The sequence below is a fragment of the Gavia stellata genome, chromosome 1 (genome assembly GCF_030936135.1).
Source record: "Gavia stellata isolate bGavSte3 chromosome 1, bGavSte3.hap2, whole genome shotgun sequence".
Classification (NCBI taxonomy): domain Eukaryota; kingdom Metazoa; phylum Chordata; class Aves; order Gaviiformes; family Gaviidae; genus Gavia; species Gavia stellata.
Genome location: NC_082594.1, coordinates 87,269,743 through 87,297,702, shown reverse-complemented (window position 1 = coordinate 87,297,702; position 27,960 = coordinate 87,269,743). Strand labels below are relative to the sequence as shown.

The 27,960-nt window shown below is 38.4% G+C and overlaps 1 protein-coding gene across 4 annotated transcripts in view; it reads right to left on the bottom strand.

Annotated features, from left to right (window-relative positions):
- CNKSR2 (connector enhancer of kinase suppressor of Ras 2) overlaps positions 1-27,960 on the bottom strand; it is a 217,930-nt gene that overhangs the window by 39,035 nt on the left and 150,935 nt on the right. For all 4 annotated transcript variants that reach the window (XM_059824755.1, XM_059824762.1, XM_059824768.1 and 1 more), the window contains 7 exons: positions 20,856-20,904; positions 19,793-19,965; positions 17,572-17,645; positions 15,025-15,096; positions 7,334-7,401; positions 1,883-1,983; positions 139-679 (listed from right to left, as the gene is read on the bottom strand). In XM_059824755.1, the coding sequence (XP_059680738.1) occupies positions 139-679; positions 1,883-1,983; positions 7,334-7,401; positions 15,025-15,096; positions 17,572-17,645; positions 19,793-19,965; positions 20,856-20,904 (1,078 nt within the window). The remainder of the gene's footprint in view (positions 1-138; positions 680-1,882; positions 1,984-7,333; positions 7,402-15,024; positions 15,097-17,571; positions 17,646-19,792; positions 19,966-20,855; positions 20,905-27,960) is intronic.

Below are 27,960 nucleotides of genomic sequence, written 5' to 3'. Positions count from 1 at the left end.
GTGTGCGACAAGGGGGACCTGGTAAAACATAGGGGATGTTGAAAGGCTGTTGGGGTTTTTTGATAGGAAAAAGGAAAAACAACCTCTATGTTACATGAATAAGACTCTTTAAAAGCCAGAGAAATATCCCATACTCACTTTTATCTTCCTGGTTTTCTTCTGCTGCTTTGCCTTCCTCTTCCTCCTCCTCCTCCTCCACCTCCTTCTGCTGCGCTTCTTCGTGGTGATCGGCCGCACCGACTGAAAGGCTCTGGCAGCAGTGGTTGAAGCCGCTATCCCGAGGCAGAGTGAAACTTCGGGGCTTTCCCCCATTCCCATTCAGCACTTGCATCCGCTCACCCTCCACAAGAGGGAAGGGCCCGTAGTGGTCTTGCAGGTGGCACTTCTGGGTGGGCAAGGTCGACTGCCGCCGGTGCTCAGGGGAGACCACAGCCGCCTCGGAGAACACAGAGTCCTCCAGTGGCAGTGTCTGCAGGTAGTGGAGTCCTGAGCTCGTCAGCGGTGTCTCTATGAGGTCCTGCCAGGAGCGCCGCTGGCTCGCAGTCTTGCGCACTGGCGAGTCGGTGGCGCTCCCCGCCGCCTCCGGGCGAAACTCCTCGTGCGACGACTGCGACTGGGAGGTCTCTGTAGATGAGAGTCGGCTGTGTTTTGGCTCCACATAAGGGCTTGCGCAGCTCATCTACAATGTCAGCAATGGAGCAATCTTCAGATCAGTGTAGACCGAGACCTACTGCTAGTAATAATCATGTGCTTTTCATTGTCACTGATGGCACCCAGTTTAGTAACGAAAGCACAAACTTACTTGATTAACTGCCCTGATCCTAACTTTAAGGCATGCACACATCTATGCGTCACACCTGTGGGCCAAATACTGATACTTGACTAAGTAATAAGTAACCTTATTATGTCCCTTAGTCTATAAAATAAGCCAACACAATTATTTGCAGAAAACTTTGCAGAATATGGCACTATGGAAGACACAGAAGAGATGTGCCTGGTCCATTAAAAATGCCATCCAAATGCCTGTAGTCATCCTATCTTGCTAAAAATGTCTTTGGCATCATCTTTGCAGTGCTTCAGTGCAATTCAAAGATCTATGATTTTGGAAGATAAAGTATTGCCTTCAAATTAAGCATCATGAACACTCTCTTTCCTCAGACTTTCCCAATTTTTCAATCCAAATTTTTGCATTTTAAAAACTATATTCAAGTAAGATACCTTAGTTAACATTGTCTGAGTACATGGACATGAAAATTAAAATTGCCAGTGCAGAATAAGTTAGAAGTACATACTCTGGTTTTATACCAACAGCTGCTTGAAGAAGAAAATAAAAAACAAATCCCCTTTTGTTCTAATTTATAGAGAAACCTGCTTTTCCACAACAATAGAAGAAGTGGTATCACTGTTTGGGATATAAGAGAGAACATTTTTATGTTGGCGTTTCTGTGGAAATTCAAGTGCAATTTGTTACTGTAAAGCTTCACAGTACAACTGTTGTGCCTTAGAGAAGAGTCTGTGTTGTTACTGAGATAACAACATTTTGTCAGAGAAGATGATAAGGAGGCAGTGAGGGATTGCATGGATGAGTAGGGGTCCATCATGAACCATCAAGAACAGGAAGAAAGAATTCTGTAACAATCCATTTTGTACAGCAGTTGGGATTATAAATGCATGTTCTCTATGCACCAGTGGAAATAGCAATGATGGCTGTTGAAGTTTACAATGCACGTCACTTAACAAATGCCTTAAGTAAGTCAAGTACTGACTCAAAAAATACACTGGAGAGCACCCTTAAGTGCACAAGCACATGCTTTTAAGCAGGAGAGTAAGTAAAAGTGACACTTTATGTAGTCATTCCTGTAGACAGTTGCAGGTGACTTACCGAAGGAGGCCGTGGGTATGTGTCATATGGGGGTGGTGGGCTGTCTTGTTTGGGTGTCGATGGAGTGTCAGCTTCCTCCTTATCACTCTCACTCCAGTAATCTATAAGTTACATACAGATCAGATGAAAAACTACCAACACATTTTCATACTCAGAGACTCACTTTCACAAAAGCAACTGGAAACTCCACCCTTAGTATTACTGAGAGTTAAACACCAGTCAATGCTGACTCTGTAAATGTTAACTGCTGTAATTTGGAATTGCTTTAATCTAAAGAGGGAAAACTCACAACATTATGGGGTAAGTCTAATGCCCCACTGCAGAGATATTAAACAACAGCCTGCAAAAGAGCCACAAATTTAACTCTTGTACACACCTTATAAATACAACGTGCATACAGAATACTCCTAATACAAGTATCAGATTTTCAAATATTTATACCACCATCAAAATAATTATGATTGGACATATATTGACTGAAAAATACCGAAAGTATTTTTTTAATAGAAAAGATGAAAATATAACTTGCAAAAGTCTTGTAGACTGCAAATAACATTAACAAATGCAATTAACACCAACTGGCAAATCAAGCAAGTAGCAGTTATTGTGCACGTGACTAATCAATGCTATTTCTCTACCCATTTTCTCTGTTGTACACTACCAGTTACCCAAGCTTTTCAATTCAATTTCTAATAACAAACAGCTACATTTAAATAAGACAGAAGAACTTTATGTCATATATCTGCTTTATGAAACAGCTGCAGCCCTGTTATCCATGCAAGAACATAAAGGGGTTATGGTAAGTAAAAATATGACAATGATATTTAAGCACAGAGTTCCAAAAAATGGATGAGAATATAAAAAGGACCCAGACGTTGTGGGCTAAGTTTAATGGGATATGAGGCTTCATTTTGTCAGGAAATAAAGTCTTGGCCAAGCACATTTTGTATGTTTGGTAGCTTGGTCAAAGAGGAAAACACGTGGAAGAAGGTACCATGTGGGTATTCATATTTATTCTGTCACAAATATTTTTGAAGCAGAACAGCATCTAACTAAATGGACAGCGGACCTTAATATTCCCTACGAAAGAAAACTACTTAACTGCCAACTCAGCTCAAGATGGATAACTTTAACATTTCTACACATTGTAAGACTTAAGCAAACATTTCTGTTGTCACTGTTTCTGACTGTATTACCTTCTAGTATTTGGGTAAATCATTGTACGAAAGGACGCTTTAGCTCAGACTATCCACCGACTAATCACAGGCAATTTTCACTTTGCCTAGAAAGTGTTCAATGACCTTCAGGACTTGCTACTTTCTCTTTAATAGATGAGGAGAAAAAACCTGATTGTTGCTTCATAAATGATCTAAACCAAAAATCCAAGTTGGCACAACAGGTAATTTTGGTTTTAATGATTATTTTTGTTACCAAGATAATTATTGCATTGTATAATTAATGATCTACTGTACCTAATCTTATTCAAGATTTAAACCAAAAACTTACCTTAAAATGACAGCATCTTGAAACAGTTGTCCCTAAAATGCTGTATATTTTTAGATTGCAGTAATGGTGGGGGCAGCCTTATTTATCTATTTATTTTTTCCAAGCAGTAAGAATTCTGTTTTAACTCTGGGTCTCTCGATTTGCTTCCTGCAAGCTTATAGATGAGAGATTCTCTTCAAATGATATACTAAATAGCATAAATAAAGTTTTCATGACTATGAAATAAAAAATTCAAAAAAGATTTGTCTCTAGAATTCTACAAATAATTAATTTTTGGTGAATGAAAGACTAAATCAGAGAAAACTCTTTTTTAAGTCACTCCTAGTTTTAAGAAAACTTGTTTCCAGCAACTGCAAACACCTGAAAATATTGGCATATAAGCATGTTTATCCTATTACAGCAAAGCCTAATGGCACAATATGTGGTGAGAGGCCTATCAGAATTGCATCAGTTAGTGAGATTTCTGCAGACTTGGAGCTCAACTGTTTATTCTGAAAGTAAAATTTAGCAGCCTCAGTGCAGGTTCCAATTTTGGCTAAAAATACAAAGACGTTCTTGCTGTCAAATCCACATACAATAAAACTCTGTATGATCACACTCTTGCACACCTTACCTCAGACAGGGAATTCTGTTGGCAACCTATGGCTTGCCTAGAAAAATTCTGCAGTCACAGGGGTCAATTTCCAGATGAAATGTATGAAAATAGCCTCCCACCAATTTTTAAAAATGTTCTGCTTTTGGCAACTGACTCATTAGAGCCTATCTAAAATGTGTATAATGCTATCGAACAGTTGCCATATTTCCCTCTGCAGATTTTGTCCAATTCAGTGACGGACAAGCTCAATGCATTGGGCAGATCTTGAAAGCTTTCTGAATGAGCAATAGACTGCATATACAATACATAAACTAACGCTGACCTGCCATTTGCCGATTAAATATTTTCTATTGATACAAGCAAGTATTTTTTTCTCTGATTTTATGTGACTGAAAAGTATATAACTTCTCCATCCAAGGAAGTCCCTTGCTAACAGTCATTGCATTTAATATAGAAAATTGATGGTATTTTTATAAAACTGTTCTGTACAGAATGTGACATTTTATTCAGCAGTACACCCACAATTTGGTGATTCGTGCATCTCTGAAGCACCTGAAATATATTTATGCACTTTGATTCAGAACCGTTCACCTCTTAATTGAAACAGGTTTGACAACTACTGTTGAATTGTTTCAGAGGTATTATAAAGCTTTGCTGCAAAGGGCTGAACTGAACAGAAATAAAAGACCTTCTGTAAAATCAAATATGTAGATGATAATTGGTACAGTCACTGAATATAGAAAATTCCAGCTTCACAGTTTTTATAATTGCAAAAATGCTTGAAGTGATAGAGAGGTTTTACTTTGCTAACTTGATGTCTCTGCTAATTAGGGACACTACTGAGTTGTTTAATAGCCCTTGTGCTGGGAGTCAAGGATAATCACCAGAGGCATAAAAACACTGTATGGCAGAGAGGGAGGAATGTGATACTGATTTCCACACTAAACACAACTAAGCAACACAAAGAGGTTATAGTTTTACCTACCTGTATATGATAAATCAATTTGAGTGAATGGCATCAGAGCGGTAATAAAGAGCTCTGTCAGTGCCTGGGATATAATTTCCATTGTAAGTGGGGTCTCACTGATTATCTTCACTAGGGAGACATTTTAATAATAGGTAACATGAGGCCTGAATGCACATGATCTCATGTCTAGGAGATGGATCATCTACTATTTTATTACTCAGTGATTCCTTGGTAGCAAAAATATTTCTCCACGTCCATCTGGATTTTGAAAGGTGTATCATGTCTGCTAATGTGCACTTGGACAGTGTTAGCATAAATGTTCATACACCTTTTCCCTTACTGTCCCACATGTTATTGTAATTCTAGTGCCAACGTGCTATCAATAAAAGTTTGAATTTGGCTTTGAAAGCTAACACAGAGGATTTCCTAGATGACTCCAAGATTCAGACTTTGTTCACAGCCTCTTCAAGCAGTGACAGATGGCATCCAGGTCCCTCCAAACTGGTTGTTGTAGTGCTGCCTGAGGTGTACAGATTCCCAAACTGATTTTGAAGTCTGGTGAGGCACTAAGAACATGACTGGAGGAACAGCGACCATGGTGCTGCTATCCTGGGCTGTGTGAATGTGCAGGGCTTGTTGTTACAAATGACATGATGTGCCAACAACCATACCAGACTAAAACAGGGTGCGGGCAACACTCCCAGGATAAGCAGCTGCCCTTACTGGAAGACATATTTAGAAATGAGGCGACAGCAGGTACAACCTAGTTATGTGTGAGAACGACAGGCTGCCCAAAAACCTTCCCACTCACGCTGCTACCACCGAATTATGGCACTATGCTGTAAGCCACTGCTCTTCGACCCCAGGCTGATCCCTCTAGGATGCTCTGTAGTGAGGCAATCAGGGTATGAATCAAGGCAGACATGATTTTCTGATGCTGTCTTTTAATCTTCTACCACTACAGAATATCCTGCTCTCATGATGTTTCTACCTGGCTGCCGAAGTCACCCTTGCTTCTCACTGGGGAAAAGGAGGTTTTTTGCACGGTGTTTCCCAGGAAAACAACACCGCAGCAACACAATGCAGAGAGGCAGACCATATGCATCTTCCTCCTCACGGTATCAGACCAGAAGGTCAGGGCTAAGGCTGCTGTCACATAGGTTGGTACAGACTTTGGGGGGCAAGGAGGACACCATGTGGCAAATTTTGAAGTCTAGTGATAGATAGCCTTTTAAACACAACTCTCCCTGAAAAACAGTTAGAAATACAGTCTTTGTAAAGAAAAGACTAGATTAAATACATTGCTGCTGCAGCTCTGAGCTACAAGCTTTTTGGGCCAAAAGACAGAACCTTACTGATGAAGGCTACAAAGCCACAGAATTAGAAAGTAGGTTTTGACTCAGTGGGCAGCAGGCAGACAGGCACCTGGATAAGCTCTGGATCATCATCAAAAAAACCATGGTGGTGGTTTTGGTTGGACTTGATGATCTTACAGGTCTTTTCCAACCTTAGTGATTCTGTGATTCTTTGTAATCATGACCACTGCAATTTTCTGGTGCCTGCTGCCAGATACATCTGTAAAAAAGAGCATAGGTTCAAAAGCCAGCTGCTTGCCAAAACAGCTATTTGGATAGGAATACTTCTGTGGATCCACGTCACTGGCAACTCTAACAACCTCCCCAACACAATTGAGGACTGGCTCTTTCTTTTTGCTGTCAGCACACAGGATTGCTACTGCAGCAAACTAAAGCAAAGCAACTCATTATTTCATATATGCCACTTTTTTAAACGCATGAAATATTAGACATTAAAAATAAACAGACGTAAAATGCTGTAAACCTGCAACTCCAAATGAAATGCCAACAGGGCTTTAGCACACACCTCAATATAGCAAAAACAGTAGAAATCACAAAAAATTAAATGGCCTTAAAATTGAAGTCTTTAGGGGAAATCCAACTATGTCAACAGGCTTTACAAGAACGGTTTTTTTCCTGAGACCAATTTAATGCGTTCCTGCCCCCTGTGAATTAAAACACCAAATGCAATGTTTAAAAATTTTTTTTAGTTTGCAGATTCTTAAGTTTCTTCTGATAGGGGACACAGGCTCCTTGGTACCACATACTGGAGCTTACTGGCAGTACATTTGCTGCTTTTAGCTACCTTCTGCAGCCTTCTCAGAAATCATCCAGTATCTGTGGATCAGAATCTGATGGAGCTAATCAAACCCCTGAGAGACAAGGAATTCTTTGAAGCAATAACAGTGATACCCACATGTGAATTGCTTTCAGATGATGAGAATGACGCCTGATACACAGCAGGGAAAAAAGAACAGATGAACTTGTGATAAGAGCTGACAGAAGAAACCAAAATAACAACACATTACCTTGCTCTTGTTTGATCCTCTCTCTTTCTGCATAGCCAGCAGCAAGCATGTTAATTCTGTTTAGCCATCTGAAATAATATTAAAAAAAAGCAGTGATACTGATCCAAGCCTCTTAATTTTTGGGTGCATTTCTACAAAAAACAAAGTTAGGAGTATCTGAAGGAGATTCAGGATGATCTTATTTTTCATATCAGACAGCTGTTTTCTTTGATACTCTTACTCAGGGAGTCTCCAAAGATCTATGACTTTGCTGTTGAATGAACTGTTTTCACAGCGAAGATTTTATTTCAACTGGAAAACCATGTATGATATCAAACATCTGTAAAATAAAGGATTTGTAGATAATCAAAGAGCTATTAAGTCTGCTGCTCACAGATACGCCATCACACCAATACTCCTGCTGTTCTGATTTCTTAAAAATAAACACCACTTTTCAGAGATTTAAGCAATATTTTAAGGCCTGAACTGGCAACTTAGCAGAGGAACAGAGCAGAAACCAGCAATAAAAAGAACAGGTTCACTCCCAAACAGACAGTGAGGTTTAATTATGCCATTATGTGTTTTAGAGCTTACCTACAGTGCCAAGTACAAAGAGAAGGAGGCACATCAGAATTCACTTTTGTGTTCGTGTCAGAGAAGCAGGGGGAAAAAAGACAGTTACCTCAATGCAAATCACATCTAAGGCTTTAACCTCAACTTAGACTTGAAAAAATGCTTCCATAATCTGCACAAATTAAAAAGAAAACCCAACAAACTATTGCTATTCTCTTCTAGCAGGGCTGTCATTGCCAAGCATACACTCAACGGCCTGTAGCAGTGCACTGCTTCAACCTGCCTTCTCCCCCATGGGGCTCTCAGTGTATTCATTATCCAAATGCTTCCACTAAATCAGGTCCTCCATCAACGAGGCTTTAAACCATCATGACAACCTCCCATAGTTGTCCATTCCATGGTAAACCTGGAACTACTTGCTCCAGTCATCCCATAGTCAGGATTTGACAGGCCTGGTTTGCCAACCTACTAGCTTGCAATTTTACAGCTAGGGTACACAGAAGGACAACTGAAGTCAGGTTTGTGTTTTCTTCAGGAATGCGAAACTCCTGTTTCAGAAAACTGTGCCTGGTGAGTTTCATTTGCATACTGTATGCATGGAAACAGGATGTAGTATTGTCTCAGCAAGGGATACACCTTTGTAATCACTCCTGCATGCCAGCCTTCAAGACATTTCAGTGCAGGGTAAGAAGGCATCAGATCATAAAATACAGTTGCTCTCCTCGAAATTAACTCCTGTCACTGTCCTTGCACTAACGGTGACCACATGTATGATCTGTAAATCACGTTAATGGTCCATTAATCATTGTACGTTGAGAAGAAAGCTGGAGATTTACTCCTGAAGTGATTACAGAATACTTCATATTAGCATACAATCAAAATTTCTGCCAGAAGAATAGGGAAGCAGAAGAAGAAACTTAAAATTTCAATTGTAACTGTTAGAAGTGCCATGCACTTATAAAAATAACTGGCACATAGGAACAGAAATCCAACAAATCATGTCTCAGACAATGATTTCACATCTTCACAGCAGAAAGGTGACCCACTACAAAGCTATCTTCTAGGTGCACATTCCTGATATGTGAAGGCTTTCTTTGGGGAATAAAGCTCAGCTGTCTTGACAGCTCTGCCAGCCCAAATCAGAGGCACTGAGGCAGGAATCTCACCCAAAGCACTTCAGCCCAGTGCTGCTGAGGGACCAGCAAAGGCCACAGACTTGTCCATGTCCAAACGGTAAAGCAGCACAGGAAGACAAGTGCCTGCTCTGTCAAATGGCACGGCAGACAGCAGAGGTGGCCCTTTGCTTGCCTCTTGCCTATTTTGGATTTCACATTCCCAATTAGGTTCATGGCTTACCACCCCCCAGCACAGCCAGCAGCGAACAGCCACCTACTGATCCCCTTTGGACAGGGCTGCTGACCACAAAGCATTAGATGATACACCTATAAAGGTTCTCCTGTTTGAAAACTTCATTCTGTCCTAAATGTGAGACAGCATTTCATGTTAAGTGTGTGTGAGAGTGAGGTAACCAGTTAAATTAACAAACACTTAATTGACAGTGAATTGATACTGCCTACAGCTATGGGAGATGATTGTTTCCACAAAAATGTTATTTCCTGAAAAGTATAATCTAATGAGAACGCAGGAAATTAAACCAGTCTGAGAGAGAGACAGCAGACTGACTTCACATTTAACAATTTTCTGCAGGTCATGATCTGTGTCATTGTTTGGAATATCACCTGCAATGCCTGTGGGGTGAATGAGAAGGTACTGATGTGGCTGTAAACCATTAACAACCACGGCTTTTGAGCAGTTTGCTAGTTTAGAAACTAAAAGAATGGTATTGACTTTTGCATATTTTCTGGTACGTGGCTGCTAAAGCTTCTTCAGATATGGTTAGAATGCATACGGTTAGAGAATTAGTATTATTTTAATAAAGCATGGCTAGAGTTATGGTTCGCTGAAGTTTTAGAATTGTATGAGAAATCCAACGCACTGGGCTTGTATCACAGGGAAACGTAAAGATCTCCTGCAGAATGGAAAAGGAGTAAAATATGTCTGCTTTGAAATGCACTGGGGACAAAAGTTCCATGCATACAGTTATACAAATATTGCTTATTATGAATATTACATGATACAAAGCCCTAGGACATGGGAAGATCTAAATCTTTCTTCCCTGCAGTGTGCTGTGCCCTGGTAGCCACTGTAACTTTTAGAGGGCAACAGGCCAAGAAAATATTGCTTCCTTACTGAAAATGAAGCTTTAATTTTCTTGTGAGAATTGTAAAATCTATTTATTAGGTCTGACAATAAATATCTTTATTTTATATTATTTTAAAATATCTTTCTTGTTGTATTGGGTTTGCATGGCAATGTTTTGGTAGCGGGGTGGGGGGGGCGCAGGCTACAGGGGCGGCTTCTGTGAGAAGCTGCTAGAAACTTCCCCTATGCCTGATAGAGCCAATGCCAGCTGGCTCCAAGACGGACCCACCACTGGCCAAGGCTGAGCCCATCAGCGACAGTGGTAGTGCCTCTGTGATAATATATTTAAGAAGGGGGGAAAAACTGGGAAGCAGCACCGGGGAAGAGAGGAGTGAGAATATGTGAGAGAAACAACTCTGCAGACACCAAGGTCAGTGAAGAAGGAGGGGGAGGAGGTGCTCCAGGCACCGGAGCAGAGATTCCCCTGCAGCCCGTGGTGAAGACCACGGTGAGGCAGGCTGTGTCCCTGCAGCCCATGGAGGTCCACGGTGGAGCAGATATCCACCTGCAGCCCATGGAGGACCCCACGCCGGAGCAGGCGGATGCCCGAAGGAGGCTGTGACCCCATGGGAAGCCTGCGCTGGAGCAGACTCCTGGCAAGACCTGTGGACCCGTGGAGAGAGGAGCCCACGCTGGAGCAGGTTTGCTGGCAGGACGTGTGACCCGCGGGGGACCCATGCTGGAGCAGTCTGTTCCTGAAGGACTGCACCCCGTGAAAAGGACCCATGCTGGAGCAGTTCGTGAAGAACTGCAGCCTGTGGGAAGAACTCGTGTTGGAGAAGTTCATGGAGAACTGTCTCTTGTGGGAGGGATCCCACGCTGGAGCAGGGGAAGAGTGTGAGGAGGAAGGAGCGGCAGGAACGACGTGTGATGAACTGACTGCAACCCCCATTCCCCGTCCCCCTGCGCCGCGCAGGGGGAGGAGGTAGAGAAAATCGGGAGTGAAGTTGAGCCCGGGAAGAAGGGAGGGGTGGGGGGAAGGTGTTTTTGAGATTTGTTTTTATTTCTCATTATCCTACTCTGATTTTGATTGGTGAAAAATTAAACTAATTTCCCCAAGTCAAGTCTGTTTTGCCCATGATGGTAACTGGTGAGTGATATCCCTATGTCCTTGTCTTGACCTATGAGCCTTTCGTCATATTTTCTCTCTCCTGTCCAGCTGAGGAAGGGGAGTGAGCAAGCGGCTGTGTGGTGTTTAGTTGCTGGCTGGGACTAAACCACGATACTTGTCAGTATTTAATTAAAACAATTTTGTGACACATAGAACAGGATTAAAAAAACCCAATATTTCTGTAGACCTGTAACTTCTGTAAAGAAGAATGCACAATACTGGCACTCTCACAGAATAGTAGGAAACTGAAAGGGGGGTTGCAGAGTGGTAGGTGTTGGTCTCTTCTCCCAAGTGACTAGTGACAGGACAAGAGGAAGTGGCCTCAAGTTGTGCCAGGGGAGGTTTAGGCTAGATATTAGGAAAAATTTCTTTACTGAGAGAGTGGTGAAGCATTGGAACAGGCTGCCCAGGGAGGTGGTGGAGTCACCATCACTGGAGATGTTCAAGGAATGTGTGGACGTGGCATTGCGGGACATGGTTTAGTGGGCATGGTGGTGTTGGACTTGATGGTTGGACTTGATGATCTTACAGGTCTTTTCCAGCCTTAATGATTCTGTGATTCTGTGAAGCTTTCTTCTATTTTATCTCATGCCTCAGGTAGATGCAATGCTTTTAGTCAAAGCAGGTTGTCAAATTGTCCTTAATCACAGAATCATAAAGCTCAAGAATATAAGATGAATTTGCTATATGGGAATATGGATACCTTACAGTGTCTGTAAGTACCCAGCTGCAGTTTAACCAAAACGAAGAGGCCTGTAGGCAATGTGGAAGTATTTTTAGAGGCCTTCTTCACTGAAATCTTCTGGAGACATTCTCATACGCTAATACTACAAGCTGTCTTGTCATCTTTCCTCTTGATCATAGAGCTACACTAAGGAAGAAAACTCTTATGAATGTCAATACTCAATGTCACAAAAAGGAAAGAGGACAGCTCAGTTGCACCAGGTCAAGGAAGTTCTCAAACAAATATTCCACATGAAGTTACTCACTGTATTTCCCTGCCTAGAAGATAATTTTGGCAATCATATATGTCATCACTTAAAAAATGGACAGTTTGGAATAAAAAGGAAGAATGAGAGTATTGTAAGTATTTAAGCCGGCCAACCCTGAAAAGGATGCATTTGCCTCTGAGTTGATGATCAGGATTTTTGAGTAAAGAACAAATAGTCCATAAAGCAGCAGGCACAGTTACCATGGAAAATCAAAATAAAGTTACATATAGTATCATCAAGTAGAAATATATGGACTGCCTTCTACATCAGAATATTTTCTTGGAATGATAATAACAATAAATTTCCAAGCCAGATGTTTCTATGACTACACACTTACACTAGCAAAACAGTACTTTGCATCAATAAAGGATATTCTGTCCTTCTTCTCACCCAGACTAGGCATGTTGTATGGGTAGAAAGAACATTTTTGCTGCTGCAACTATGCAGATGAAAGGAACTTCAGATGCCACAACAATAAAGTTCAATGATCATAATTCTCCAGTCTCCTTACCAGCATAATCGTGTGGCACAGTCATAAAAGTAGTATGAGAATTTGAATAGTGACAGAGCTACCTGAGATTAAAATACCTAATTTATCTGGGTAGATACACACAAACAAAAATTTCTTACCCTGCATACACCTTTTTTAAAAAACCCCACAACTAAATCATTTTATACAAGGCATGAAGGAATTGAACCATTTTGAACTTTCAGTGAGACTATGTATTAGCAGTTTTCTACTTTCGTTTCTTCTGCTTCAAGTATGAACAGAACTGAAATGATTACATGGTACATAATTAAAATGTATGTCAGAAACTTGACAAAAAAAAGAAGAGTAATTGATCAAAACAGTCTCAATTTAACTTAATAACTTGATTCTGTGTTTGAATTCAGCTAGGCTACAAGATGCTTTTAGACAGGAAGTATTTTATTATCTCTGCATTTGAAAGATCATTTTTCAGTAACCCACTTTTTTTTTCCAAAATACTGAGTTAATTCAATGTTTGTGAAACCGAACTCCTTTTTCTAATACATTAAAGAAAGAGAAAAAATAAAATTATTTCGTGAGACTCTGATGGCAGCTCAGATGTAAGAATTTCAAGTAATTCCATAGACCTTGACAGAGTTGCTTTAAATTTACATGTATATAACTCACATCAAAATTTGGTCAAGCTCATTCTAAATTAATTAATAGGCACTTATTTCAAAATACGATAAAAAGACTATTTGTGCTGGGAAGTTAAAAATCTTTCAGTTCTTGGGTTTCAGACTGTGCAATATATTTTTAAAGAATTGATGCATATTTGCTGCTGCTTTCTGATTACTGAACAGTTATATAAATTTTTATCATTAGAAACAAGGTGGCTTGTCATACTGACTGAGGACCTGCTGACAGAAATGATTTATCTACTGCTGTAGTTCAGGATATGCCAAACAGACCATGCCATTATTCTGTTTGCTGTGCAGCAAATTGCATTTTGAGCGACTGGCTTGACAGAATTATTAAGGAAAGGCAAGCCTAAAATTTTAGAAAACTTTAAAACTTTTTATTTGTTTGTAACTAAGGAGAGACTTTTGACATGAGCCTTAGTCATGCATGAACTTTTGAAAAAGTGTTAACAGACAGGTATTTATAAATGAAAGCAAGCACAGTATAGTATCAGCATACTTTTCCAGTCAAATATTATCAGTAAAGAACTGCCAGTACCCTGAAGGTGCTCTGCCAGGTAGCTGAATCTAGTACAAACAGGAGAGATTAAACCGTTATTACAGCACTTACTAACAGTTTTATGGATGAGTTTTATCTCCTTTTTCCTCTGTTTTAAAAGCAACTTTGCTCAGTGAGGATGTCCACAGGCATTATCTAAGATAGAACAATACTCAGGTTGCAATAATAGATTTTTTGTGTCCTCTGTTGTATGATGAAAATGGTGTATTATTTTGAACTGAATTAATTTCAGTTTATGTTGTGAAAATAAATGAAATAAACCCCCAAATATTTGAATAGACATGAGATCCAAGTTTTTAATTTACCATCCAAATGAATTAAGAGGAACTGTGTTTATTTTGCGCTGGTCTCAATAATTTTTCTGCAAAAATTGCACAAGTGGCCTAAAATAGACAGTGTAAAACTCAATACCCAAAGACCTAAGACTTAAGTCCTTGTTCTTTTTGAATTGCTGAAATTTTCCCCACCAAATTCAATACAACCAAAATTTCACTTCAACATGTAGGTTAAATTCATGGCAGTAGAGAGAATCTGCAAAATTCATTCCTTGTAATCTCTAACTTCTTTTTCAAGACTGGCAGAAGAAAAATCAGTGACTGCTTTAAATCTTTCTCCAACTTCTCATTCCCTCCAGGACCAGAAATAGAAGCATCCCCAGAGCAAGCATCACATGTCTTTGGGAGTATGTTAGGAAGCGGAGTTGGAGATACTGCACCTTTGCAGGTGCCGCACAGCCAAAAGTAGAAACCTGGAATCCTGAAATTGTGTTTGGAAGTTGTTTCATATACTGTGTTTATTTCTTTTTAGAAAGAGGGTATGTTGTTAACAAAAATCTTCAAACCTTTGTTTCAAAAGAGAGTAATTCTTGCATGAATTGAATATTGAGCATATGCAGCCCCTCAGAAACAATGCTACTCCTCACTTATTTTCTCAGCTATTAAACTTAACTTTTTAGATTAACAATTTATTATCACTGTGTTATTACTAGCTTCAAGAAGCGTCACATTTAAGGAATGGTTCCTTGAACTATGCTAGATTTCCTTACCTGTTCATATCATCTAGATGTTCAGCAGCAAAATAAAAACTTTTGATCTTAGGATGGCAGGCTTTGAATGCACTGTAGAGGAAAAACATAATTATAAAAATGTAATGGCACAACTCTTTTTTTTTTTTTTTAAAAAAATGTAAGATAGTGTGGTCACCAAGAAATGAGATGAGTTCAGATTTCCTGAGTTGTTGGATGGCCCCAAACAGTATATAAACATACAACTTTCAGGATTGTGCCAGATTTCACCAAGTAAAGTACTCTTCAACTACCCTTTTCTAAATAGTGCTTGATTCATACGTGCATAAATACTGTTCAACAATCACCTGCAGTGTACTATACTTGAATAAAGTTAACCAGTTAAGAATATAATTTTGTCTATCAGGTAATTTTGCTGATATACCTATAGGTGTCCATTTTTTCTGAACAGAAAATTGACTGAACAATTTATTCGATACAATAGAAAAACTCTCAGTCCTGCTGATTTCTCACATCCCAATGACCTTGACATTACCTTTAGCTCTAATGACTGCGTTTTGAGCAGAAAAATGTGATGTGCTGATTGACTTCTGAAAAGCTGTTATAAATCAACACTGTGTTCTTGAGGTCATTCTAAGCAATGGGCAATTACATCCCATCTTTTCTTTCCACCAAAGTAATCAACATGACTGGGCTGACAGAATTACTGCATTTCATATATAATATGAAATAAATTACTAGAAAGAATTTTTTAACTATGTTAGATAAAGATTCATGGTGAAGTACTTGAAGATCTAGGAAATGCATCTGAAAGTGATTAATAATTTACAGTACAGAAGAATCATTTCTGTAGGTCTGAAGGTCTCTGTTAAAATAAGAAAACAAAAAAAAGCATAACAGTCCCAAAGAAAACAAGGAAAACTGCAAACATGATATATGAAGAACATCAGCACCATTTTTCTGAGACACAATGGATTTTATATATATATATGAAGAGATATATAATATAATAAAATAGTTCTCACTCTCTCTAATCCATTGTGTCTCAGAAAAATGGTGCTGATGTTTTTCATGTGTATCATGCTTGCAATTTTCAATATATATGTCTGTACGTGTAAATATATGTAAATATATGAAAATAGGTTTTAAGAAACCAGGGATGTGAAATTGATATCCAGGAAAGTTACTGCTAGTGAAGGTAACATAAAATTGAGACAAAAAGAATTCCTCTAACACATTCGAGTATGACACAATTTTATGCAAGTGAAAGCAGATGTACAGTGATGTCTGCTCAGTTTAGAAAGACATCAAGTTACTGATACCCAAAAGTTGACTTCTTAAAATTGTTACAGCATTTGTCATCTGGATTCTTAGAGTTATTTTTTCTTTATCTGCCAGCCAAGCAAGGAATTTTAATAGCCACATTTTATGTTCTACTATCCAGTAGATACCAAATCAAGTAAAAAAAAAAAATTTACGTAGGGTGCAATTCTGAGAAATGAGTTGACTTCATGCTGCTGTCGCAACAAAAAAAGAAAAAAATGAAGCACTTCAGCAATGTAGCCCAAGGACACAGGACAATAAGCCCAAGCTGATGTATTTTTTTTTTTTTTTAATGCAGTTTTCATTTTCTGCCCTTTGAGATCAACATGAAGGGTAGAGTTCATCCTCAAGAGATATGTAGACCAACTGATACAAGGTCAGTGTCTTCTTTAGAACTGTATGTACTACAAATCATACCATTTTACTTTTGCAATTGCTTTTCTGTACAAATTTCAGTGATTCCACAGTCTTGATAAACTTAAAAGGACAGTAAAAACCTTTAGAAGGCAAGGCAAAAAGTTTTCAACAATAATGACTCTAAAAATACCTCTGTGGGAGTATGCACCTGTCACATAGATGCAAATTCAAGCATATGTAGCAAAGTAAGAAATGGATTTGTGCTATGGCACAAATCTGGACAGCAGCACACACAGCTAGGTGAGAAGAAAAGTTATTTGAGACCTTTAAGTCATACCTCAAAAATACAGCAAACCAATGTCATTCTCTTTTCTTATTCTGCCTCAGGACAGATACACTGTGTCACCAAACTTTGAGATGATGCTAACTAATTTGGAGTTACATTAAAGACTGATGCCTGGCCATGAACTTGGGGACTTTTTTATTTGGATGGTCTCTTTATTATGCTTAAAGCTCTTTATTGAGCTTAAAGGTATCACACACACACTCCAAACCTCAAGCAAACAAAAAAAATACCCCAAACCAGAAAGGAAACAAAACAAGAAAGGAAAACTAGGAAAATAAAGGGACAGAAGCAGCCAAGCAGCCTTCTTGCTCTTAATTCATTTTGCTCTAGCCAAGCATTATGATTCATGACAAAGTAAAAAAAACCTTCAGGAAAGATGGCACAGAGAAACCACACTGAATTTGCCTGTTTTGTATGAACTTATTCTGTGATACAACCAAATGATTGCAACGAAGTCTATTATGTCACTGTTTTAAGGGAAAACCTTGTCCTTTGTTCTACTTTTTCTATTGTATCATTGCACTATTTTTGAGCATACTTACTATTTCTTGCGGCATTCACTGGCTCTGTCAATTTTAAATTCAGGTAGACTGATGAATCCTTCCGCTTTTTCATCCTGCAAAGATAGTTCTAGATATTACTGTTGTTAAGGTGTCAGAAAAAAACCCCACCACACTGAAAACTTAAAGATATTTTCACTTGTCTGCTTCTTACATAAGGAATACTAATGTATGCTCTGCTCTGGCAAACCTCCCACAGAAGTCACTGGGACTTTTGCCAAAGCAGTAAGACAGATCCCTTGGTGTAAAATACAATTTTAGATAGTCAGTTTTCTCAAACAATTTCACAGCTGAACCAGCATTTGAAAAAACACAAAATGACCAAATGTATTCAGGCAATTAGTTTTTGTAATTCGTTAATTTTGGGGGAAGATGGACTAATTAGTAAGGAGGAATGCAGCCTACTGTAAGAAATAGGGAAAAAAGCAATTTCAATGTGTGCTGTTTACCGTATTTATATGTTATCACAGCTAAGGGGCATGATAGCTCTTCAGCTTTATCTCTCTAACACTCAAGAGAGAAGACATCTGACCTTCCTCTCCTCTCCTCTAAAGACTTGCGCAAGGTTTATTTTATCAGATATTCAATCTCCCTTGACTTTTCATACTTCGAAAGCATTATTTATTTTAAGCCACTAATACATCAATAACACAGACTCTTTTATTTAACTGCTTATAACTTTGCATGAGAAATTAATACAGAATCATGAAAGTGAAGCTGCAGACAAATGTATGTTAAGGAATTCCACAGAATTACATCTTTTTCTCAGAATCTCCATGGTTATTTATGCTACATATGCAGTCCATATGACAATATGCTTTCTTAAAAGTAAATAAAAGACACAAATTAGCATATAAAACTGGAACTACAGTTGTTCTGTGGAAGGTACAAGGTTGTAACAGGTTCTGCATTAGCAGGTATTTTAAAATTGAAAGGACACTGTTTACAATAATCTTGCTCTTTCTTTTTTACATGGTTGCCTAAGGAAACAAAACTTTGGGAAGAGCACTGTTGCATGTCTGTTCATCTGCCACCAAGGCTCCCCCCGCCAGCTTTTGAATCTATTGGTGACTGCAGACACTTTGGCGAGGGAGCTGAGGTCTCAAAAATTGCTGAGTCTCTGCAAGTCTCAGGGAAACTTGGGACAGGGGGGAGACAGGTGCTCAGACTACTGCCCTCTCCACGGGAAAGTAAGGCACAACTCAGAGATTCCACATGCTCCTTGGCCACGGCTGGTGACTGGCCATCATACTTGTAGATATGAATTACCACCCTGATGAAGACCTCTTAAGTACACCTTGAGGAGGAAGGATGGAGAGGAGGGAGTTAGGGTTACTGATCTGAAGCTGGGATCAAGGCACAAATTGGATGAGTCTGTGGGAAAACAGGCTTCAGTAACTCTGTTCATAGAACAACTTGCTTTCTGTCTACTCAGGGAAAAGTCGGGGATCACAATATTTTAAAAAGGTTATGTACAAATGCTTGCAGTGATTACAAGATCAAGTCCAGGACTGAGTGCATCCACATGTTGGCAATGATTTTGTCTCAGGATATTTACTAATGAGACTAATAGGGTTTAAAATTAAGGTTTCCTAACTCACTGGCAAAAAGCTTTTTTGCTAAAGCTGATATAAATAAACATGTACTAATGCAGAACATGTTGCACAATCAAAGCTGTACACAATTCAGTTGGGCTGCTTCAGTGTTCTTACGTTCAGCATATGTAAGCACTGAAATCATATCAAAAGCTATAAAGAAGGAACGACAGGAGAACACAACTGAGAAAACAAAAGCATCTTCCTTAATTGCCAGAGGTTTTTGTGATTTCACTAGCACACATAAACAAGGAACACCAGGCAGCACATCATTAAAGTTTACACGCCCATGACTAAGCTTGAATGACAGGATTAAATAACTACCTTTTCCCTTTCAGGGGTTTGAGAATAGATTTATTCTAAACTGGTGAGAGCAGGACACAGGAAAGTGTGTTTTTTCTCCTTGCAGTAAAAGGTGAATTTGAAGGACCAAGTATCTCCGGACCTTAATGATAATTCAGTCAGGCAGTTAATACTAATTTCAGTATGATTATCTGGGTGAGTAAAGTTATTCACATATATAAGCACTCAAAGTGCTGGCTTCACACTAAATCATGACAACAGCACCACACAGGGCATTTGTTGAGACAATGAGCACAGATGCTTACCTCTTCATTGATATACCAATATAGAGATGTATCCTTCAGGACAAACCAGTATTTTTTCCATTTCTGGGAGAAATAACTCTTGGCATCTTTCTTTTTCCAAAGCCAGCCTTCACAGTCCCCTCGACCAAGATCTTTACATGAGATCCGTCTTTTGCTTTTACCAGGAATAGGAGCTGAAAATGACAACGAGTTGATGTGAAAGCATTTGACTTGTCCACTAAATCAACAAGACAGCTAGCCAGAAAGCACTATACATTTGCTTAAGAAAACTAATTAAAAATTTCAACCTCAGTTTGCCATGAATAAATTATTACAAACATTCTATTTCATCCACAAAGTCTATGCAAGGCACCATAACTTAAAAACTAAACCAAACCAAAACCAACCATGTTCAGCACCTCACAGAGCTCATATTCTATAGATAAGACAAACAAAAAAAGCAACATGGAAAGAAAAGACATTATAGAGAAAAGAAAGGCAAGATAAAAAATAAGAAAATAAGAAAAATGGTTAAAAATAAGAAAAATGGTTATTTGTAGTTTTCTACATATTAATAGTTCACATCAGATTAAAGCACACAGCATATAAATTCATGTACTTTCACACTTCACTGCCAAATACCACTATGTAAGTACTTCACGGGTATTCAGAAACCTTTCTTTGCAGTTCCTGTTGCAACTAAACAGTTCCTAAGGCCTTTTTACTTCTAAATCAAAGGAGGACAATGTACTAGGATATAAATTACCTGACAGCTTAGGTAATAAGCAAAGGCTGCAGGAAGGCATTACATGTGCAAAGCTGGAAAAACCAGCCCTGGCCCAAAGAGGCTAGAGTCTCAGTATTAAAAAAAAAAAAAAAAGACAACAGCAGGTACATGCAGGTAGAGGAGCATTAGGAAACTATGAGACATCAGTAATGGACTAACACCTTCTCAACATGATCAACTGAACTAAACATTGGATTGGAGCTAACAAGTTCTAGTTCCTCAGACACTGCAATACCTTAAACATTAATGTTGGCAATTCCCTTCCTACCACTATATGAAAACAAATTTAATTTTTACCTTTGTTCTTCTTTTTACTTTTCTGCTGCAGTGAAGACTGCTGAAACGTCTACAAGAAAATCAAAATGGAAGAAATGAAAATACAGTGTTTATATTCAACCACATCCTTATCATAAAAGAAGTGTAATGTTGCAAACACTGAAGTCATCACCAGGTAACATCAGCCAACAGACTTCTACGCCTACGAAAAAAGGTAATTTTATTTCATCTGTTCGTAAGGTTGTAAAGCAAAAGGACACAGTGAAACATCTTAAAATAGACCACAAATTAGTTTGCCAAAACAACTGAAGTTTCTCTCTAAAATGGTCGCTCTTCTCTCGTTCTGTTAATAAGGAAGGAATGTCTCCCTTTGGTTAGTATGATAGTGAAGCTATACAGCCTGTGCATTTCTAATACATCATCTAATTAAGGTCCTCCTGACATAAATATGCAAATTAACACACTGCCTAATGCAGGTGTGAAGGCATTTATACGACCGTCTTTAGAACATCAGACAATTTGCTCAGAAACAGGCCTAATATTTTTAAAGACACCACTAAAATTCTGGTAAATCGCAACTGGGAAAAAGTCTCCCAAATAAATATTCTGAAATAGAAAACACTTTATTTTTTACCAGGTTTTGACTGGAAGTATTTCCATCCAATTGATCCACTCCCATGAACCAACCCATTGCCTCGGCAATGAGACAGGATGGAAATTATTCCTTTACTTAAGATACTAGCTTATTAAAAATGGCAATACATATTAATGCATTTGATGGTAATTTCTGATAAAAAAAACTTTAACTCAGATAAACACCATCATTCTAGTGAATTAAAAAAATAATTCTGTAATTAATCGCTCCAAAATTTAAAGACATGATTTTAATTGTATTGAATTTTAGTTTTCTATAAAATTACACAAATGTTTTAGTGCTGAAACTAAGAAAAGGCCACATTAGAGTGTCTGAGTATTAAAACCCTTTCAGCTTACCATAAATCAATACAAAAATCAAAGCTTTTGTGCCACTTGATAAAAATCTAAGCAAAAGCACTGACAGCCCTGTGAGCCCAAATCCTGTTCCTAGCAGATAAGACAAACCCTCACCCCAGCTTACAAGGCTCCCTTTTCAATTCAAAGAGCTGCTTTTCATTTTCTCCTTCTCACTTCCTGTACAACTTCCAAGGGATGTCTCGCCTCACAGCTGAGACATTCTCAAGCAGCAAATACTAACATGTCCATGGGGATAAATTACCAGCAATACAATGATAATTAAGTGTAATATAAAAAATTAACTGACTCGGTAGATGTGCTAACTAACCCCTTGTAGACCATATCTGAAGAAAGCTACTCAACTGTATTGCCACCTCAGATGGTCAAAATAGGCCCCCAATGGGAACAAAAGAGAAGCCCATTTGTTTTCATTCCCTGGCTCTTGTCCTTTTTCTTCTGCTACGGGTATCAATTCAATCAGCACCAGGTCTCAGCAAGCTGAGACAGCAACACAATCCCAACCTACGTCACATGAAATATTTCGACCTGCATAGGACTAAGGGACATCTTTACGGCCCAGGAATAACTGCGTGACTGGGCAGAAGCGTGTAAATAACTCCCTCTTACATGCTTTGAAAATCGTACCCAATTCAAAGTGGTTGAAAAAACACACACATGCACAAACCCAAAACTTTAGCACTTCTCAGTTCACAACCCAAACAATTTCATTCTGCTGCTTGACTTTTCTGCACTAGTATTTTCACAGTGCCAAAACAGAAAAGGAAAACCTCTGCTTGGTTTTCTTGTAAGTGATTCTGAAAGCACATGAGAACAATTTGAAAAGCCTTCTTTTTAAGTGTTTTGTGTGTAAATTGAACCTGCTCGCACCTCTCAACTTCTGAGTCAGTTTTTGGGAAGAAAGGGTAATGAAGGGGTATCAGTTTTTAATAGGAAGACAGCATGTAATTTAGACATCTAGCCATTTTCCCATACATTATGTCACATTGCAAAATAGAAAGGTTGTATTAAATTCAATTATTATTCTAAATTAGCTCATTAAATTAAATTATAATTAAGGACAAAATCTACAACTGAGTGAAGTTCCTGGGAACTATTCAACTGACTTCAGTGATTTTAGCTAACACTTTAGATTATTCTACATAGATTTCAGGCTTCAAGTTGGTTTGTCCTTTGCAAAAACAGCACCAGATTTTTTTTTTTTTTTTTTTTTTTACCCAGAAGATGTATAAGCAGCATGCATTAGTCAGTGCCATTCAGTTTCAAGCTCCCATGATATGTAATCCAAAAAATCTCAAGTGAGGATGAAATCTAAAAATGCTTCTTATGCTGCTTTTTTTAGGAAATCATCGGATGCAATCTGCAGCCTCTTCCCAGTTATTAGATAATGCTTAATGCCATTTTCTCAGTGCTGTTTAGAATCACAGAATGAGGAAGTATGTCATGTCCTTCCTCCTGCTTAAAGCCAGGCTTGCTTTGAAGCCAACGCTGGATCATGTTCATCAGGGTCATCTCCAGCCCAGGTCGAACTATGTCCAAAGGGGTAGATTCCACAACCTCTTTAAGCGACCAGTCCTAATGTTGGCCACCAAATATGGAAATAACATAAATACTTCTTTTTAATGCCATGAATCCTAAAAATATGGATTCACACCCAAGCCAGAAATTTAGTTGTACTAAAGCAAGTTTGCTGCAAGATACTGTTTAATCACCAGCTCACGAGGCCAGATTTCAACGTATGTTCACTGCATTTTGATTCTGATATGTCTTGAGCTTTGAGCAACTGCTTTCACATACATCTTGTCCCAGTTTTCAAGAATTCATCTCTCCTATTAATTCTGAGAGCAAGCATGAAATGAAATAGAAAACAGCGTTCTATATTAAAGAAAGTTGTTAGTAACTCAAAATACTAAATAAAATGGAAACAAGACTGCCACTGAAAAGATGAAATAGATGAATAGCTTAACCCGTATGGAAATTGTCACTCCTGAAGAAGATTTGAAACTGTTTAATCATATTCTGATTTATATGCTTTCCAGTTGCCCAAAATACAATTAGCAAAACTTTCCATTATCCAAAAGCAAGGTGCCACTTGACATTTAACATATATCAAAACTCCCTTGAATACCCTGAGCCTCAGTTCTTTGAATGTAATAATTTTCTCCTGTAATATGTGATGTTTGAGCTTGTCGTATTTAATAATATACCTTAACTAAGCCCTCTGACAAATGCACGTCTAACTAGAATATAAAAAAAATATTTTAGGTATATGTATGTCTGCCTTTGCTATCAGCAGGCTCCAAAGCACATGTAATTCAGGAGGAACAAGATATCATTTATTAAAGGGATTTTTGCTATGTTTCTGGTTTTTTTAACAAAGGTGCTAGCCTACCTCTAGCCCTACCTTTCTGAGGGCTTAGCTGCACATGCCTTCAGCCAATGGAGATTTCATTGTGCATGGAAGAGCCATTACAGTTCCTCTCTTCCAGCAACTGTTCATTACCAAACTTGCTATGTGGGTTATACTTACTTTAACACTCTTCAAAATGATTGACAAAGTTCTGAAAGCCCATCAGAAGACTGCACAGCTGTAAAATAGCAATCTGCCCTAGGGTATGCCTTTCCATGCTTTTAGGATTATAGTGCAGTAATACAGCTACATAGTAAAAAACTTACAGGTGGAGGCTCACACCAACAAAAGAGCTCACCAATGACCTATAACTATATTTCTTCCCTTGGCAAGAAAATAATCACATATAGAGGGTATAATCAACAATATCTGCATGCACACAATCACACATCAGCATCTTCATATGTACAACACATGATTTTCAAGAACTGAGACTATCAGGTTTTTCTCTCGTCCTCAGAAATATCCAGGTTTCTGTCTGCTTTCAGCTCTTGGGATAAAATATTCATTCTTGGTTAGTGCCACACCGTCTGTACATTTGCTCAGAAGGGAAGCAAGATTGAAAGTCAGTCATTAACATTCAGAAGCCTGAAAATGTGAGTATTTATTATGAACTACTTAGTAGTAACTTGATAGCTCTCTATTTGGAAAAATGTATTTAAATAAAAGTGTTAAATAATTTAAGTTTCAATTAATTTATTTGTTTCATGCCAAATAGGAAACTTAATAAACTGATCTTCCAATACCAATATTAAATTGGAGTGAAGCTGCTATCGGGAGAGATGAATATTTGATAAAACTTCATGATGAAAGTTAGAAAATTTCTATTCCAGTTGATACCTCAAATAAAAGTAGAAGACAAGTAAAGTGGTTATCAAAACTGTTGATTTGGGAGGACTGGTTATTTTGCCAAACTTCAAGAGTCTGAGTAGGAAGTCTAAAGATTTGTGGTCAGACTATTCCTATGTAAGAGCTTCTCCAAGATCTAATATAAATGCTGTGTGTGACAAACAAAACATGACATCCATGTCCAAAAAATAGATATATTCTAATGGTTACATTAACCCCTTCATGGTTACAGAATTTGAAGTTCTACCAAAAAAAGACCATAACTGAAGCTTCTCTGAAGATCTGGATTGGCTGTAGCAGTTAGTACTAAATTTGACAGCTCCTAAAATGCTCTTTCAAGTGCTTATGTGTTTCTTCACTTTCCTTCAAAGATTTTCCACTTGCTCTTTTTTGGAAAGCTGAAAGAGAGAAACAGGTTATAGAAATAACAATCTCCAATTCTTTTACCTGAATTTGAGCTCAGTCTGATTGGGAAGGAAAATGGCAGGTATCTTTATAGTTTTTTTGAGAGCTCAAGTCAAATCCAATTTTTCTCAAGCTGCAAGTTTAGACACTAAGGAACTATTTACAGTCAGACAGTTCCCCTCTGTCACTGTAAGATAACTTTCTCTACTTTCAGCAGAGTAGCTTGTAACATTTCTGACTACTGGAACTTTCTGCTGCAGATGGAAAAGCCATTATCTGGAAAAAAAGGAAAGTTGGTGCTGCCAATTATTTGATTGATGTCTCACGCTCAATACTTTGAGAACACTGGCAATGTTCTGTTTTCACAGTTTTGATACACCACACATACATGTTTCTCTGCACTTGGTGTGTTGAGATCCAAAATTTCAGAGCTAAAAGTAGAGGGAAAAGGGGGAAAAATGCAAAGCTATTTATATTACATTGTCACGCTGTCCATCACTATTAATAACTCATGCTTAAGCGTACTCAGAACAGAGGATTTTGCCAAAATCTTTTCTGTTTACCATCTTGTTTAGTCTCCATTATGAACTAATGATAGATAGAATTAGTTCTTTTCATGGATATCTGTGGAAAATATAGTTTTCAAGGAATGTGTTACAAAGGTATAATGAGAGAAGACTTCTGACAGCTCAGAAAGTTTGAAACCTCCTGCCAATCAGTAGCAGAATTTCATTCACAACAGGTAACTGTTCTGTTTACAGCAGGAGCAGGTATTGACCTGTTATTATGTTTAGCCCTCAAAATAAGCAAAAAGATTACTGTTTATAGTCAGCTAGGTCTTGAAGCTAGCTGAGCCCACACAGGGCATCTACAAGGCAGTTTTTGGAACAAGAGCTGAAGCTGGGCCACACAGGACTTTATTGGCCTAGGAGACAAGAGACGAGGTGTGACTTGATGCTCTGAAGGAATCAGTTACCAGGGCTAAGGGTCAAATGAAGCATCTATGGGCGAAATTATACTCAAAAGGGGACCTACTAAAAAGTGGAATAAGGAAAGACTATGCTTTAAGTTATGATCCTGTTTAGGAAGGCAAAGACTTCACTGCCTTGTTTGAATAGTTCTGTGTGTTGACTGGTGTTCAGAGACTTGCTAACAGAATGAATATCTGCATCTATTCTCTTTTCTTCTAACATTTTGCTGAATAATTGTTCATTTTTTACTTACTTCTGGAATTTGAACTTCTCATACATTCAACGTTCTCTGATTTATCTGTGGCTACAACTATTTAATTGCCCCAAAACAGTGCCAATTGGCACTATGTTGTGAATAAAGTATTTTTAATATGCTGCAAGAGCTCTAGTTTACACAACCCTTCTAAAAGTGGGGCTTCACTCTGGATAGGTAAAATGAAAATACAGTAAATAGGATGGTCTATGTGAGAGAAAATCTAATACAAAAGCACAGCAGTGAATTTATGAAAGGAAAGATCCAAAAATATTTCCTACACTAAAGTCATAGGCTGATGACAAAACAGTCAACATATGTGATTAATTCACAAATCCATAGTGAGTTCAAATGAAAAGTGTTTTACAGACATAGGATGCCACAGTTGATTAACAATGCCCTGACACCTTCAGTCTTGCCTCCCAGAAGCAAAATTCATTGAATAAAGTCTTGATCTTTTGGTGCAGATACTTCTGCTCTCCCTGCACAGCTCGCTCTGCTCTTGAGCACACTCCATAATAAAAATACCACACCTGAGTTTAAAAGGACAGCATTCACTAAGGTTCTAGCTAAAATATTTAATACTAAAACACAGTATGAACATTATATATGAACAGACTTCTAAAAGTTAGCTTTTGTAGTACAAACAAAATAATGTCAACATACTAAACTTCTGGTGGATATTTCTTTTTTAAGTGGCAGGTACCTCAAACAGAGAGAAGCATGAAAAGCTGGTTCTGTCAGAGGGGTTGAGAGAGGCACAGACATATTAACAGTCACTGGAAGAACGGATCCCAGAATTAATGGCTTGGTATGTTATCCTACACACTATATTCCTCCTCCTCCTCCCTTAGTTTTGCTTTTTCAGAACTGCAAAAAGGTGCTTCAATACTAAGGCCTAATGAATGTGTATTTGCAAAAGTTGGCAAAGCAATAGTTTTCTTGGCAGCAGCCAAAGAGTCCATTTCAGATGAGAGAATTTTCTACATTCACCTGACAATCAATGGCCCTGGTCCTGTTCCTACTCCTTCTCTCCTTTCCCCACAGTAGCTTTATGAAAGGCTTCTAGGAAGTACTGGATCTACAGTACATGGCTATGCCATCTATCATGCACGGTCACAGGTCTAACTGGCTTCCTGTATTTTTGGAGCTCTGACCACGAATTCCCAACACATGCATTTTGTCAGTGACCACATGGATAAAGAAACAGTATGTGTCTTAAGAGGA